We start from the raw sequence: 12,035 nt of genomic DNA, 5'->3' as shown, positions 1-12,035 counted from the left end.
CCGGGTCGTTCCCTGTGTCCGGGGCAGGTAAAAAGGGGGGGGGGGGGGGGAAGGGTTTGCAGCATGTGACACTGAGGGTGTCCTTACCCATGAAATAAAGGACAAAAGCCAGTTTAGGTACTCTTGCCACTGCTCCCTCCCTAGAGCCACAGGAGCATGAGGAAGGGCTGAGGAGTCCCATGGCTGGAAGAACCACACGGGCAGTGTTCAGGGCCGTTCCCACCTTCGTGGGCCTACATCCCCCAGCCCAGCTCCCCCAGGAGCCAGCACCTGGGGAGGTGCTGCCAGATCTCAGCCTTCTGCTGAGACACCCTTCCCCAGGTTTCGGACACAGTGTTAAAGATGGCGGGACTGTGACCACTGTGGCTCTACTCGACTGGCCACCGGGTCTGCCCTGACTTCCAGTGTAACCACCAGGAAAACAGAACAAAGCTGTCAGAATCAGGTCGAGGCCGTGGCCAAGTCCAGCTACATAATCAAGGCTCAGTGCGAAGCAATGTTGTGTTGCAACCATAGGGGTCAAACACCATGAAGCTGTAGAGTTTAAATACTGGGTCCTGCCTGCTGGCATGGCCCGCAGTGCACTGAATAGCAGTGCTGGAAGCCCCACATGCACATACTTGCTATTAAAAATATTCCGGGCTGGTCCCCTAGCCTGGTGGTTAAGGGAGCTAGATCCAACATGGCCAACTGTGGTTCTAATCCCAGCCCTGGTACTTTGAAAAACACACCAGGGGTGCATCTGTGTGCAGTGCCCAAAATCCCAGAGAGGAGAATGGAGAAGAGATTACGTGACCTGCTATAAAGTACTTCCTCTCTCTCTGTCACTCAAGTGAGCACACATACACTCTGGCAATTAAAAATAATAAATGTTGGGAACCAGCAGTTAGAGTAATGGCTATGTCGCTGGACTCCCATGTAGTCAACCGCGGTTCACATCCCGGACCCGGTGGCTTAAAACTCACTCCGGGTGCATGTGCGTGCATGCCTAAGATCCCGAGAGGAGAATGGAGGAGAAGGGACTGCGGTGTGACCATTCCCCCTGGGGGGTGATTTCTCGCTTTCTGTCTCTATGTCTCTCTCTCTCTGTCTGGCGAGTGCATGCATCCTATAGCAAAAACAAAAACAAAAACCCACCTCTCCAAAAAATAAAATATAAAATAAAATAAAATAAAATAAATAAATGTTGGAACCAGCAGTTGGCATAATGGCTATGTTGCAGGACTCCCATGTAGTCGACCGTGGTTTGAGTCCCGGACCTGGTGGGTTAAACTCACACTGGGCGCATGTGTGTACATGCCCAAGATCCCAAGAGGAGAATGGAGAAGGGATCGTGGCGTGGCCATGCCCCCTGGGAGGTGATTTCGTGCTGTCTGTCTGGCAAGCACACGCGCCTTATAGCAAAAACCTCTCCCCCAAAAATAATAGTAATAATAAAAAACAAATGTTAATAAATCTAGCCCCCACAAAGCTGACAGGGTTTGCACTTCAGCCCCAGCCCCTTGAAAAACACACCAGGCGTGCATGCACACTCAGGATCCTGGTCCTTGAAAACTGGAGGGGCTGTGTACCACTGGGGTACTTTCTCTCACGTATGCACACATGCCCTTTGACATTAAAAAAAGGGGGGACTTCCAGTCAGATGGTTTGGAAGTTTAGGTGGCTGAATCCCACAGAACCAACTATGCAGCTCATAACCCAGGCTCAGCAGCTTGAAAAACAGGCCAGGCGCGTGTGTGTGCAAGCCTCAAATTCCAAGAGGAGAATGGAGGGGAAGGGAATGCAGTGTGGCCATCACATCCGGCGAATGCTTCTTGTTTTCCTACTCTCTCTCTACCAGGAACACATGCTCTCCAGCAAATTAAAAAAAAAAATCTGGTACTGGTGCCAGATGGTGGTATAGCAGTGACACAACTGGATCCACATGGGAAGGTCCAGGGTTCAAGGCCCAAGGCCTTCCCCTGCATGCTGGATACAAACGCACATGTGCCTATGAGCCAGGCTGGCCGAGGCTGGAGTGGTTCGTGGCATGAGGACCCTATTAGGGGTGACTTTCTTTCTTTCTCTGTCTCTCATGGAAAAAATAAGCTTGACAAAGGCAGTAAGAGCAGTGTGGGCGTTCTGTGTGGCTATGGCAGCTCCCAGCCGCTTCCTTCCCGGATGGCCCAGTTCCCGGTCCACGTAACAGACTTGGAGCTCACCTTCCACACTGAGTGTGGTCAGAAAAGGATTTTATGGAGTTCATGATCAAGGGGACCTCGGCTTTGGTGTCGGTTCCATCACAATGCGTCAAACAGGTGGCCCCATTACCTGAAGAACAAGGGTGAAATGACTCAGGTTATTGCCAAGGAGAACTCAGGAAGCAAGGCAAGACCACTGCCGTCCACTTGGACGCGTCATCTGTGCACAGCCTGTAAGAAAGGAAGCCGAGTGTGCTGCCCAGCCAACCCGTGCTGACCAGGACTGCGGGAGAGACCGCGCGGACTCGGAGAGAGAGCAGGGCCAGCTTTCCAGCAGGACGCCGAGACGCTCAGTGGAGAAACGAAATGGTCCCAAGTGCTGGGGCAGTTTAAGTAACGGTTTCCTCCATCTCTCTCATCATACCTGTGTGTCTCAGGACCACAATGTGACAAGTGGTGGCATCATCAGAACCCAGAATGGAGATGGAGCCTGTTTAAAAAAGAGATAAAATAAAATATCCAATAGGCTTTTGGGAGAATGCCCAATTCACTGCTTCCTAACCTACCATCCTTTGGGGAGGTCACTGCCAGCTCTCTTTGCTGAACATACAGAAGGCCCTGGGGTCCCACTTGTTGAACAGACTGACCTCTGAGGAGTCTGGCTCTTTCCTGTTTAATTAAAAAAAAATAAAATAGTGATGTAAATTAGTGAGGAGTGAATAACTAGAGAAGTGGAGAGAGCCCAAGGGTACGCTATGGGAAACACGCTGGGAAGTCTGAGGCGTGTGCCGTGGACACAAAGGCCAAAGTAAAAAGACGGCAACAGTAACCACTCCGGACAACGCAAAGAAATCAACCGTGTGCTTCTGTGCTCTTCTGTACAGTAAGGCCTTAGTACCCGTGAGGTATGGTGCGGAAGTCCTGTATCACAGTTCTTCACTGGAAAGCGTGAGACTCTGACAATTTTATAATTGTAAAGAGAATCAGGTTATATTGGAATAGTGGACGAGGTGCCTCTGCCTTAACCACCAGGCCACCACGTCCTTCCTTACTGTCCATAAACAGGACGTGAGCTCAGGAACTTCCTTGTCCCCTAATCTGGCAATCCCATTCCTGGAAATCTGTACTAAGGAAGTAACTTTAAATGACCTCGTCGCTGTGTTCGTGAGGACGGTGCACGGCTGGCAGCAGCAACAGGAGGTGTAAGTAAATTATACGGAACCACTAACCGCACAGTCATGGAAAAAGACAGTAATGAGAGAAATCATTCTGAAATGTTACAAGCAAGATACAAGAGCACGAAAAATGTTAAGAGAGCTATAAATATGTTACCAATAAAAAAATGATAAATCCTCATACATAGGCCAGCAGGTGGCGTGGAGGTTAAGGTGCTAGATCCCGCATGGCCGATTTCACAGTTCAAGTCCCAGGCCCAGTGGCTTGAAAGTCACACCTGTGCATCTGTGTGCATGCCCAAAATTCCAAGAGGAGAATGGGCTGTGGTGTGGCCATCTCTCCTGGGGGGGTTATTTCTCACCCCTCCCGCATCTGGTCAGCACACATGCCCTACAGCAAAAAAATGTTTTCTTAATTTAAAAAATGCTCATACATGGGGACCAGCAGTTAGCGAATGGCTATGTCGCTGGACTCCCACGTAGTCAACCGTGGTTCGAGTCCCAGACCCGGTGGCTTAAAACTCACACTGGGCATGTGTGCATGCATGCCCAAGATCCCGAGAGGAGAATGGAGGAGAAGGAATTGCGGCATGGCCATCCCCCCTGGGGAGTGATTTCTCGCTTTCTGTCTCTCTGTCTCTCTCTGTCTGTCTGGTGAGCGCATGCACCCTATAGCAAAAATCTCTCTCTCAAAAAAAATGCTCATACATGTAGGAAGAATTACTGGAAGGACCCTGCTAGCAGCACAGCCATGTTAGAACGAGCACAAGCGATCTCGTTGGAACTGTCATCTTTTCTCCATTCTCAAAATGTCCTATGATGAAGGTGTGTCATTATTAAAGTGGAAAAATTTTTTAAAGGATAAGCAAATTTATAAAGGATATGTTAATATGGGGTGTCAAAATGTGCCTAATTCAGGACTAGCACTTGGTGTAATGGCTATGTCGCTGAACTCCCATGTAGTTGGCTGTGGTTCAAGTCCCAGACCCGGTGGCTTAAACTCACGCTGGCCGTGTGTGTGTGTGTGTGTGCGTGCGCGCCCAAGATCCCAAAAGGATAACAGAGAAGGGATTGCGGTGTGGCCATCCCCCTGGGGGGTGATTTCTCACTTTCTGTCTGGCTCTCTCTGTCTTTCTGGAGAGCGCATGCGCCCTATATCAAAAACCTCTCAAAAACAAAACAAAACAAAACAAAACCCTAACTGAGTATCTGTAGAAATTCTTATGCAGTAAGCCTATTTAGAAAACAATCTCAGAAGCCAGCCTGTGGCATAGTGGTTAAGGCAGCGGTCTCCCACATGGCCAAGTATGTGGTTTGAGTCCTAGTCCAGCAGCTTAAAAAAACACAGTGGGCACATGTGGGCACATGTGTGCGCATGTGTGCATGTGTGCCCCAAATCCTGAGAGGAATAGACGAAACGGGATTGCAGCGTGGCCATCTCTCTGAAGGTTAATTTCTCACTTTCCCTCCCTCTCTCTCCCTCTGTCTCTCCCCAGTGAGTGCATATGCCCTATAGCAAATTCAAAACAAACAAACAAAACACCCCTCAGGTGGTTCAATTCTTTAATGAAAGTAATTAAATGTTTTCTTCACAACTGTCAAATTGATATAACACTAAAATGTGCCATAATTTCCTTATTTGCAACAAATACCTCCATTTTTACTCAAATGTGCAAGAACAGGATACGTACATATCGCCTACAGAGGAGAGGGGTCTTACGGTCTTACAGGGACTTCTTGCCTGTTCTCATGGCCAATGCTAACTGGGTTAGTGCTTACTTAATACAGTGTAAGAGATGTAATAAACAGAACAATCATCTTGATTAGTGACATGATGTTTTCTTCTTTTAATAAATTTCCGCTAACTGTAAGCAAGACAGCAATTAAACTAAGACAAGTCCCTTGATAAGAACAAACTAAAGATTAAGTGAACTGCAGTACGAAATTAAACTGGCAAAACAACCTCAGGAACTTCAAAAAGTTCAGGGAAAAATAGAATTAGGTCTGAGTTTATTTGGTGCAAAAAATATTTGAAACCCCTGCACAGGTTGTCATAAAAAACATTTTCCATGAACTTTTTAAAAAATTTTGTCAGAGGGCATGTGTGCTCACTAGACAGAGAGACCGTGAGAAAGCACCCCCTATAGGGCATGATTGCATTGCAATCCCTTCTCCACCTTTCCCTCTTTGGGATTTTAGACATGGACACACAAGCACCTGGTGTGTTTTTCAAGCTGCTGGGTCCAGGACCTAAACTGAAGTTAGCCATGTGGGATCCAGCCACCTTAACCAGCAGGCCACAGGCTGGCCTGAACTTGGACTTTTTAAAATTCACACGTGCAAGAGTAGGGGGGCAGGCAGGAAGGGGGGGGGAGGGAAAGACAGATACCCTAACAAGGGCCTGTCACACCACGATTCCCTTCTCCCAGCCTTCCAACCCATCAGGGTCTTGGGCATCCCTGCACATACCCCTGGCATATCCAGCCCAACGAGGGACCCAAACCCACGTCACATGGCTCCCCGCACCGCAGTTCAGCTCACTACCATCTGAGCAACGCCTCCGTGAACTTTCCGAAGACGCTCACAGTCAGTGACCCATGGATTTGGCTGATTGTACTACAATTCAGAACACCTCGTATTGGGAACTGCTTCTCATTTTTTTTTTCTTTTTTTGGAGAGGTTTTTGCTATAGGGCGTGTGCTCGCCAGAAAGAGACAGAGAGAGCCAGAAAGCGAGAAATCACCCCCCAGAGGGGATGGCCATGCCACAATCCCTTCTCCATTCTCGTCTTGGGATCTTGCACATGCACATGCGCCCGGCATGAGTTTAAGCCACCGGGTCCGGGACGCGAACCGCGGTCGACTGTGGGAGTCCAGCGATATAGCCATTACGCTAACTGCTGGTCCCCTGCTTCTCATTTTCATACCACTTCTCACCTCACCTTAATTCCAAATCATGTAAGGCAAGATTCAGAGTTCCCTCTTTTTTCCTTCAGTATTTCCCTGTTGCTTTGTTCCTGGAGGTAGTAGTAAAGGCAAATGTTTGTCACCTCTTTGCACAGTTGGGTGGCCACCGAGGCACCGCTACTTAGGAGAAATGAGCGATCGCTTACATAAAGGCGAAAACCATGTCTCTCTTCTGCTAGTCTCTCGTTTACCACTTCCCAAAGAAATACAAGATTCTCAGAAGAGATAACGCCACCCAACTAAATGGCATATGGCCTTGGTCTCCCACTTCATAAATAAGTTTAGTCGAACTTCTCTTTGGGAAAATTGCATGGTCCTATTTTATAAATTCATGCACTTTCTGAAATAAAATTAATCCTGGTTTTCTCTAATATCTTCTGGACACTAATATTCACTAGAAAATGTCTGGGAACAGGGCCAGACAGCGGCACAGCAGTAACCCACCTGGACCCACGTGGGAAGGTCCCCGGCCAAGTCTTGAGCCCTCCCTGTGCTTGAGATCTGGGCTGACTGCAGCTGGGAGTGGACTGGGGTGTGGGGATTCCCCGGGGAAGGCCTCTCTCTCTCATGGAGGAAATGAATAAATTAATCTTTTCCCTCAGTCCCTTGTCTTCATTTCCCAGTTCCTATTTAACGGTACTATTCTCTTAACCTAGGGGCTCGCAAACTTTTTTCTTAAAAAGGCCCAGATCAGGACCAGCAGTTAGCTTAATGCCTATGTCACTGAACTCCCATGTAGTCGACCGTGGTTCGAGTCCCAGACCCGATGGCTTAAACTCACGCAGGGCATATGTGAGTATGTGCTCAAGATCCCAGGAGGTGAATGGATAAGGGATTGCGGCGTGGTTATCCCCCCTGGGGGGTGATTTTTCGCTTTCTGTCTCTCTGTCTGTCTCTGTCTCTCTGGTGAGCCCCAGTGCCCTATAGTAAAAAATCTCTTTAAAAAAAAAAAAGGCCTAGATGGGGCCAGCAGGTGGCATGGTAGTTAAGGTTCTGGACCCCCACATGGCCGACTGTAGTTCCTTCTCACTGGGCCTGTCGCTCTCTGGTGGGCACGCATACCCTACGGCAACAATGAAAGAAAAGGGGGTGAGGGGTAGGGGGGACAGACAGCAAATATTTGGGACTTTGCAAGGCCACATGATCCCTGTCACAACTCTTTGGCTCTTTGCTACAGCATGGTACAAAGAGAGATGGATGTGGCTGGGTGTCAATAAAACTTTATAGGCAAGGCCAACATCTGAATTGCATATGCATTCACATCACAAATTCCTTTAAGCATTTAAAAATGTAAAAAATCATTCCTGGCTCATGGGCTATACCCACACAGAGTTTGGCCTGGGAGCTCTAGGTGACTGGCCAGTGTCTCAGCCAATCACTTAGGCTGTAACCTTGGGGGTGACATATCCCGACCCCTGAGGCCAACATCTGAAGTTCTTCCTTCATATAAACGGTAAAGCATAGTGGTGTGTAGGAAACTGCTAGCAGAGGCAGGTCTCAAACCTTCCGGGGGCCAGGTGGTGGTGCAGAGATGAAACGCAAGGTTCTGTGAGACTGACTCACGTGGGAGGTTCTGGGTTCATGTCCAAAGACCTCCCTAAATGTGCCAGGCACACATGTGCCCATGGTTGAGGCCGGAAGAGGCTGGGGGTGGACCGTGGTATTGGGATCCTCATGGAGGTGCTAGCTCTATGGCTCATGGAGGAGATAAATAAAGTTTAAAATAAAGTCAAGGCTTCCTTCCCACCACTGTGCTGACCGCTAGTCTGTCTGACCCCTAAATTACTGCAGTGCTGCTCACGGGCACAGGTGACAGCAGGGTGCTCCAGGGAGCCTGGGTGTGCGTAGGCCCTCCGCGCCCTCCAAACGGGCTCGTGCTGCCCACCGAGGCTGTGAGGACGTGGGCCGCGGGCACGTGCTGTGCTGCACCTGGCCCTGCCAGGATGCTCCTGTCACCTCTCCCATGTTCTCCCTGTCTCTGAGGTCTCCCTGCCCAGTCTAATGGCACCAGCGTTACTGCTTCAAAACACTGATGCTGTTTCATCACTTCTGCTCAAAAACCTGAGGCTGGCAATTTCCCTGGTAGGAATAATTAGGGAGCTTTTACAGATTTAGCTGTGAGGCTGGCTCCATGGCACAGTGGCAAGGTGTGCATAGGGAACCGGATCCAACATGGCCAGCTATGGTGAGTCCCGGTCCTGGCAGCTTGAAAACACACAGGCACTCGTGTGTACATTCCCAAACCTGAGGGAATGCAGAAATGGAGGACCTAGGACAGTGTTTTGACTAGCCCCGGTGGGGGGGCGGGGGCGCTTTCTCCTTGTCCCTCTGGGCAAGCATAAGTGCCCTCTGGTAATAATATAAAAAAAAAAGAAGGGGGGTGGTCAGCCCTGTGTCCTGGTGGTTAGGGGAGCCAAATCCTATGTGGCTGACCAAGGTTCAAATCCTAGCACCAGCAGCTTGGAAAATGCTCCAGGCATGTGTTAGTGTGTGCCCAAAATCCTAACAGAATAGAGAAATGCAAGGATGGTGGTATGCCCACATCGGGGGAGGGGGGGGGTGCTTCTCCCTTCACCTCGGTCCCTCTGGCTAGCACACACCCTCTGCAAAAAAAAAAAAACAAAAACCTAAGCACTGAGAATGCGCATACCAGTGAAATGTCGTAAACATCTTGCATTCTTAAAAGCAGGAACTAAGTCATGGCACATTCCTATTGTGCAAGTCTACGGAGCCATTGGACACTGCAGGCTGGTTCCTGAGCACCGAGGGGGAAGGTTCCAGGCGGGCCTGCCCAGGGAGCTCTGCAGGGGCGGCTGGTCTGCACCTGCACCAGCCCACACGATGCCATCCGTGCTGCTGAGCCCCTGCAATGCGGTGGGTAGGCCGAGGAGTAGGTTTCTAAACTTCCTTTAAATTCAATTTGTTTATCATAATTAACTTCAAGGTAAATGGCCACATGAGGCTAGTGGATATTATACCGCACAGAACAGGGCAGACGACCAGGGTTCCAATCCGGCTTCACCACTTACTGGCAAGTCACTCAATTTCCCTGTGCCTCCACGTCCTCATCTGTCAAATGGGATGGCTGTGGTGCTCAGCAAGTTCCACTGCGCTACCGTTATTGTTACCGCTGTTGTTATTGCACGCGAGCCTCGGAGACAGCTCAGCACCTTCATTCTCACCGCCAGCGAGGCTTCCCACTGCAGGTACGGCTCTCACAGCGCTCCACGACATCAGGATGGCGTTCTGAAGCACTACGCAGCATGCCATTGTCTTTACTGCCATTGTCTTTACGGTGTGTTTCCCTTTCAACTTCCCCCTGCGCTTCTCCATCAGTTAATGAGCTCTCATGAATCTTTTTCAAATGTACCTATTTATTTCGCCCGTGTGAGACACAGAGATGGCACCCCCAACAAGGCCTGATGCCACAGTCCACCCCGCCCTCAGCAGCCCTGGCTCGTGGGCGCTCGCTTGCCCGCGTCCAACTGCCTCGCGGCGCCCCATGTTTTCCACTGCACGCCACCTGGCGCCGCTATGCTATTTGTTTAAAGCAGATTGTTTAAAGCAGATCCGGAGAAAACCTTCGGCTAGGATATTCACCACAATGTGAAGAATGAATGTGAACAGATGACGTTTTTCTTTTTAATATTTTATAATTTTCATTCTCCTATAAAAAGGATGAACTGGTTGTTCCTGTCGGCCATCAAGGCTTGACCACTGCCTAGGTTCTCCCCCACTCTTCCCCTCCTCACCAGCACCGTGGCCAAGGAGGAAAGTGGCCAGTCCACTCGCCCCCGGGGCCTGTCCCCTCCCGCCCACCCCAGGCCCAGGACAGCCTGCCCCCGCTAGAATGCCCCGCCCTTCTTTGCAAACTGTCCCATACCGGCTCCTTCCATTTAAGCTGCTCCAAGTCAGAGTGACACTCCCGCCGCTTCTGTGACATGCAGTGGTCCCCACCATACAGACTTCCTAGGCCACGCTCCCAAACCCGCCTTTTCTGGAGTAATTTTGCTATAGGATGCGTGCACTCTCTGGAGAGACAGAGAAAGTGAGAAAGCACCCCTGGAGGGATGGCCACGGCATCCTGTCTCCACTCTCCTCTCAGGATTTGGGGCATGCATGCACACAAGTCCAGCGCTGTCTCTCAAGCCACCGAGTCCAGGACTCGAACCTCACAGTCAGTCATGTGGGATCCAGTTGCCTTAACCACTGTACCACCAGCTGCCTGCCATAGCTCCCTCAATAGCCCAAAACCTTCTTTTGAGAGGAGCCACCCCTTATGCCACCATAGGGGGCATCGAACTTTCTATCATAGAAATTTTCCAACTAACAGAAAAGCTGTCACCTAAATTCCAAAGGCGGTTTAAAGTTTCTTTCCAGGGTGCGGTGTACTCCTGCCTTTACCAGTTAGTGGTGTCACGGTGACACAGCACAGGAAAGTGACAGGACACCACGCCTAGCCAGTACACGTTAGCTGAGCCTGTCTTGAACTGCGAGTTGAGAACACAGAGCTGTGCACCTTCCCCCCTCACCACCACCAACTCCTGTCATCCTTCAGGTCATTTTCAGGGGTCATTTGGCTCATTCATTTATATAACAAATATTTACTGAACACAAATTCTATGCCAGGCGCATACAAGGGTGAGACACATAGTCCATCTGTCTTCAGGAAGGTTCTGAGAGAACCCGCACAACAAGCAAAGTAACTACAGTACCAACTGCACATCTGTCACCCGGAAACTCACAGGCCCCACAGACTGGGCCCGGCCTCTGCTGCAGATGGGAGTGAAACGGGGCACTATCTCTTCGCGGCACTTAAGTTCATATCTGAACCAGTCCTTGGGTTAAAAACCTCTCCCCCTACAAGGCTGTACACTCCCTGAGAGTGGGGGCAGAGGTCGGCCAGTTCCACGCTTATCAGGGGCCCACCAATCTCTTAAATCAGTGCTCCTACACCAGTGAACCGACTGCCCCCTTAACTCCATCGGAGGCGAGTGGGAGGGACGCCTGGAGCCCCTTCTCAGTGCTCTTGGACCAGGAGTTCATCTACCCGAGGACAAAAGGAGGAAAAACAAACAAAACCATCAGGGTGTGGTTCTCATCGCTGCTGGAAGGGGGGAAGGCAGGGCCCTTTCTATCCGCTAAAAATAACCAGGCGCCCCATGCCCCGGGGGTAGGAGGGTAAGAGAAGGGATGAGGGGACCCCGGGATACCCCTGCCCAGACACTGTCCAGCTGTCCGACGCCCACCCCGGAACCCCTGCTTCCTGAGGACCCAAGGGCGGCGCAATGTTCACCACCGATGGGGATCCCCTGCGAGTGCCAGCGAGCGAGGGTGGGCGCCCACATTTGCCTACACGGGCTAAATTCGGATTAGCGGGTAGGAATCGTCGTGCCTGGGAACGGGAGGTCCCCGAGTGTTCTCCAGCCGCCGCGCTGTGCGACCTTGGACAAGTCACCTAACCTCTCTGGGCCCCCGCGCCCTGCTCTGTAACAGGGACCTCGGCTGATGCCCTGTAAAGTCTAAACAAGGTAAAAGGTCCGCGGACCCCTCAAGTGAAAACAGAAGTCGGCGGCCGGGGCTCCGGATGTGCCGACAGCACCGCGGCTGCGCCAAGTTTAAAGCGGGTTTCGGGGCGCGCGGGTAGCGGCGGCGGGGTGAGCCGGGGCTCTCGCTCGCCCGGCAGCTCCCCTCGGCCCGCCCGGAAGCCCCCG

The 12,035-nt window shown here is 50.9% G+C and overlaps 1 protein-coding gene across 1 annotated transcript in view; it reads right to left on the bottom strand.

Annotated features, from left to right (window-relative positions):
* NTAN1 (N-terminal asparagine amidase) overlaps positions 1 to 2,849 on the bottom strand; it is a gene marked incomplete at its 5' end in the record, with an annotated part of 10,500 nt that extends 7,651 nt beyond the window's left edge. The window contains 3 exon segments of the mRNA XM_014587079.1: positions 2,202 to 2,310; positions 2,605 to 2,670; positions 2,747 to 2,849. Of these exon segments, the coding sequence (XP_014442565.1) occupies positions 2,202 to 2,310; positions 2,605 to 2,670; positions 2,747 to 2,849 (278 nt within the window).
* Positions 2,850 to 12,035: the final 9,186 nt, after the last annotated feature.

Source organism: Tupaia chinensis, unplaced genomic scaffold (genome assembly GCF_000334495.1).
Source record: "Tupaia chinensis unplaced genomic scaffold, TupChi_1.0 Scaffold000182_1, whole genome shotgun sequence".
In the NCBI taxonomy this organism is placed as follows: domain Eukaryota; kingdom Metazoa; phylum Chordata; class Mammalia; order Scandentia; family Tupaiidae; genus Tupaia; species Tupaia belangeri.
The sequence above is the reverse complement of the archived record's forward strand: the minus strand, read 5'-3'. Positions and strand labels throughout refer to the sequence as shown.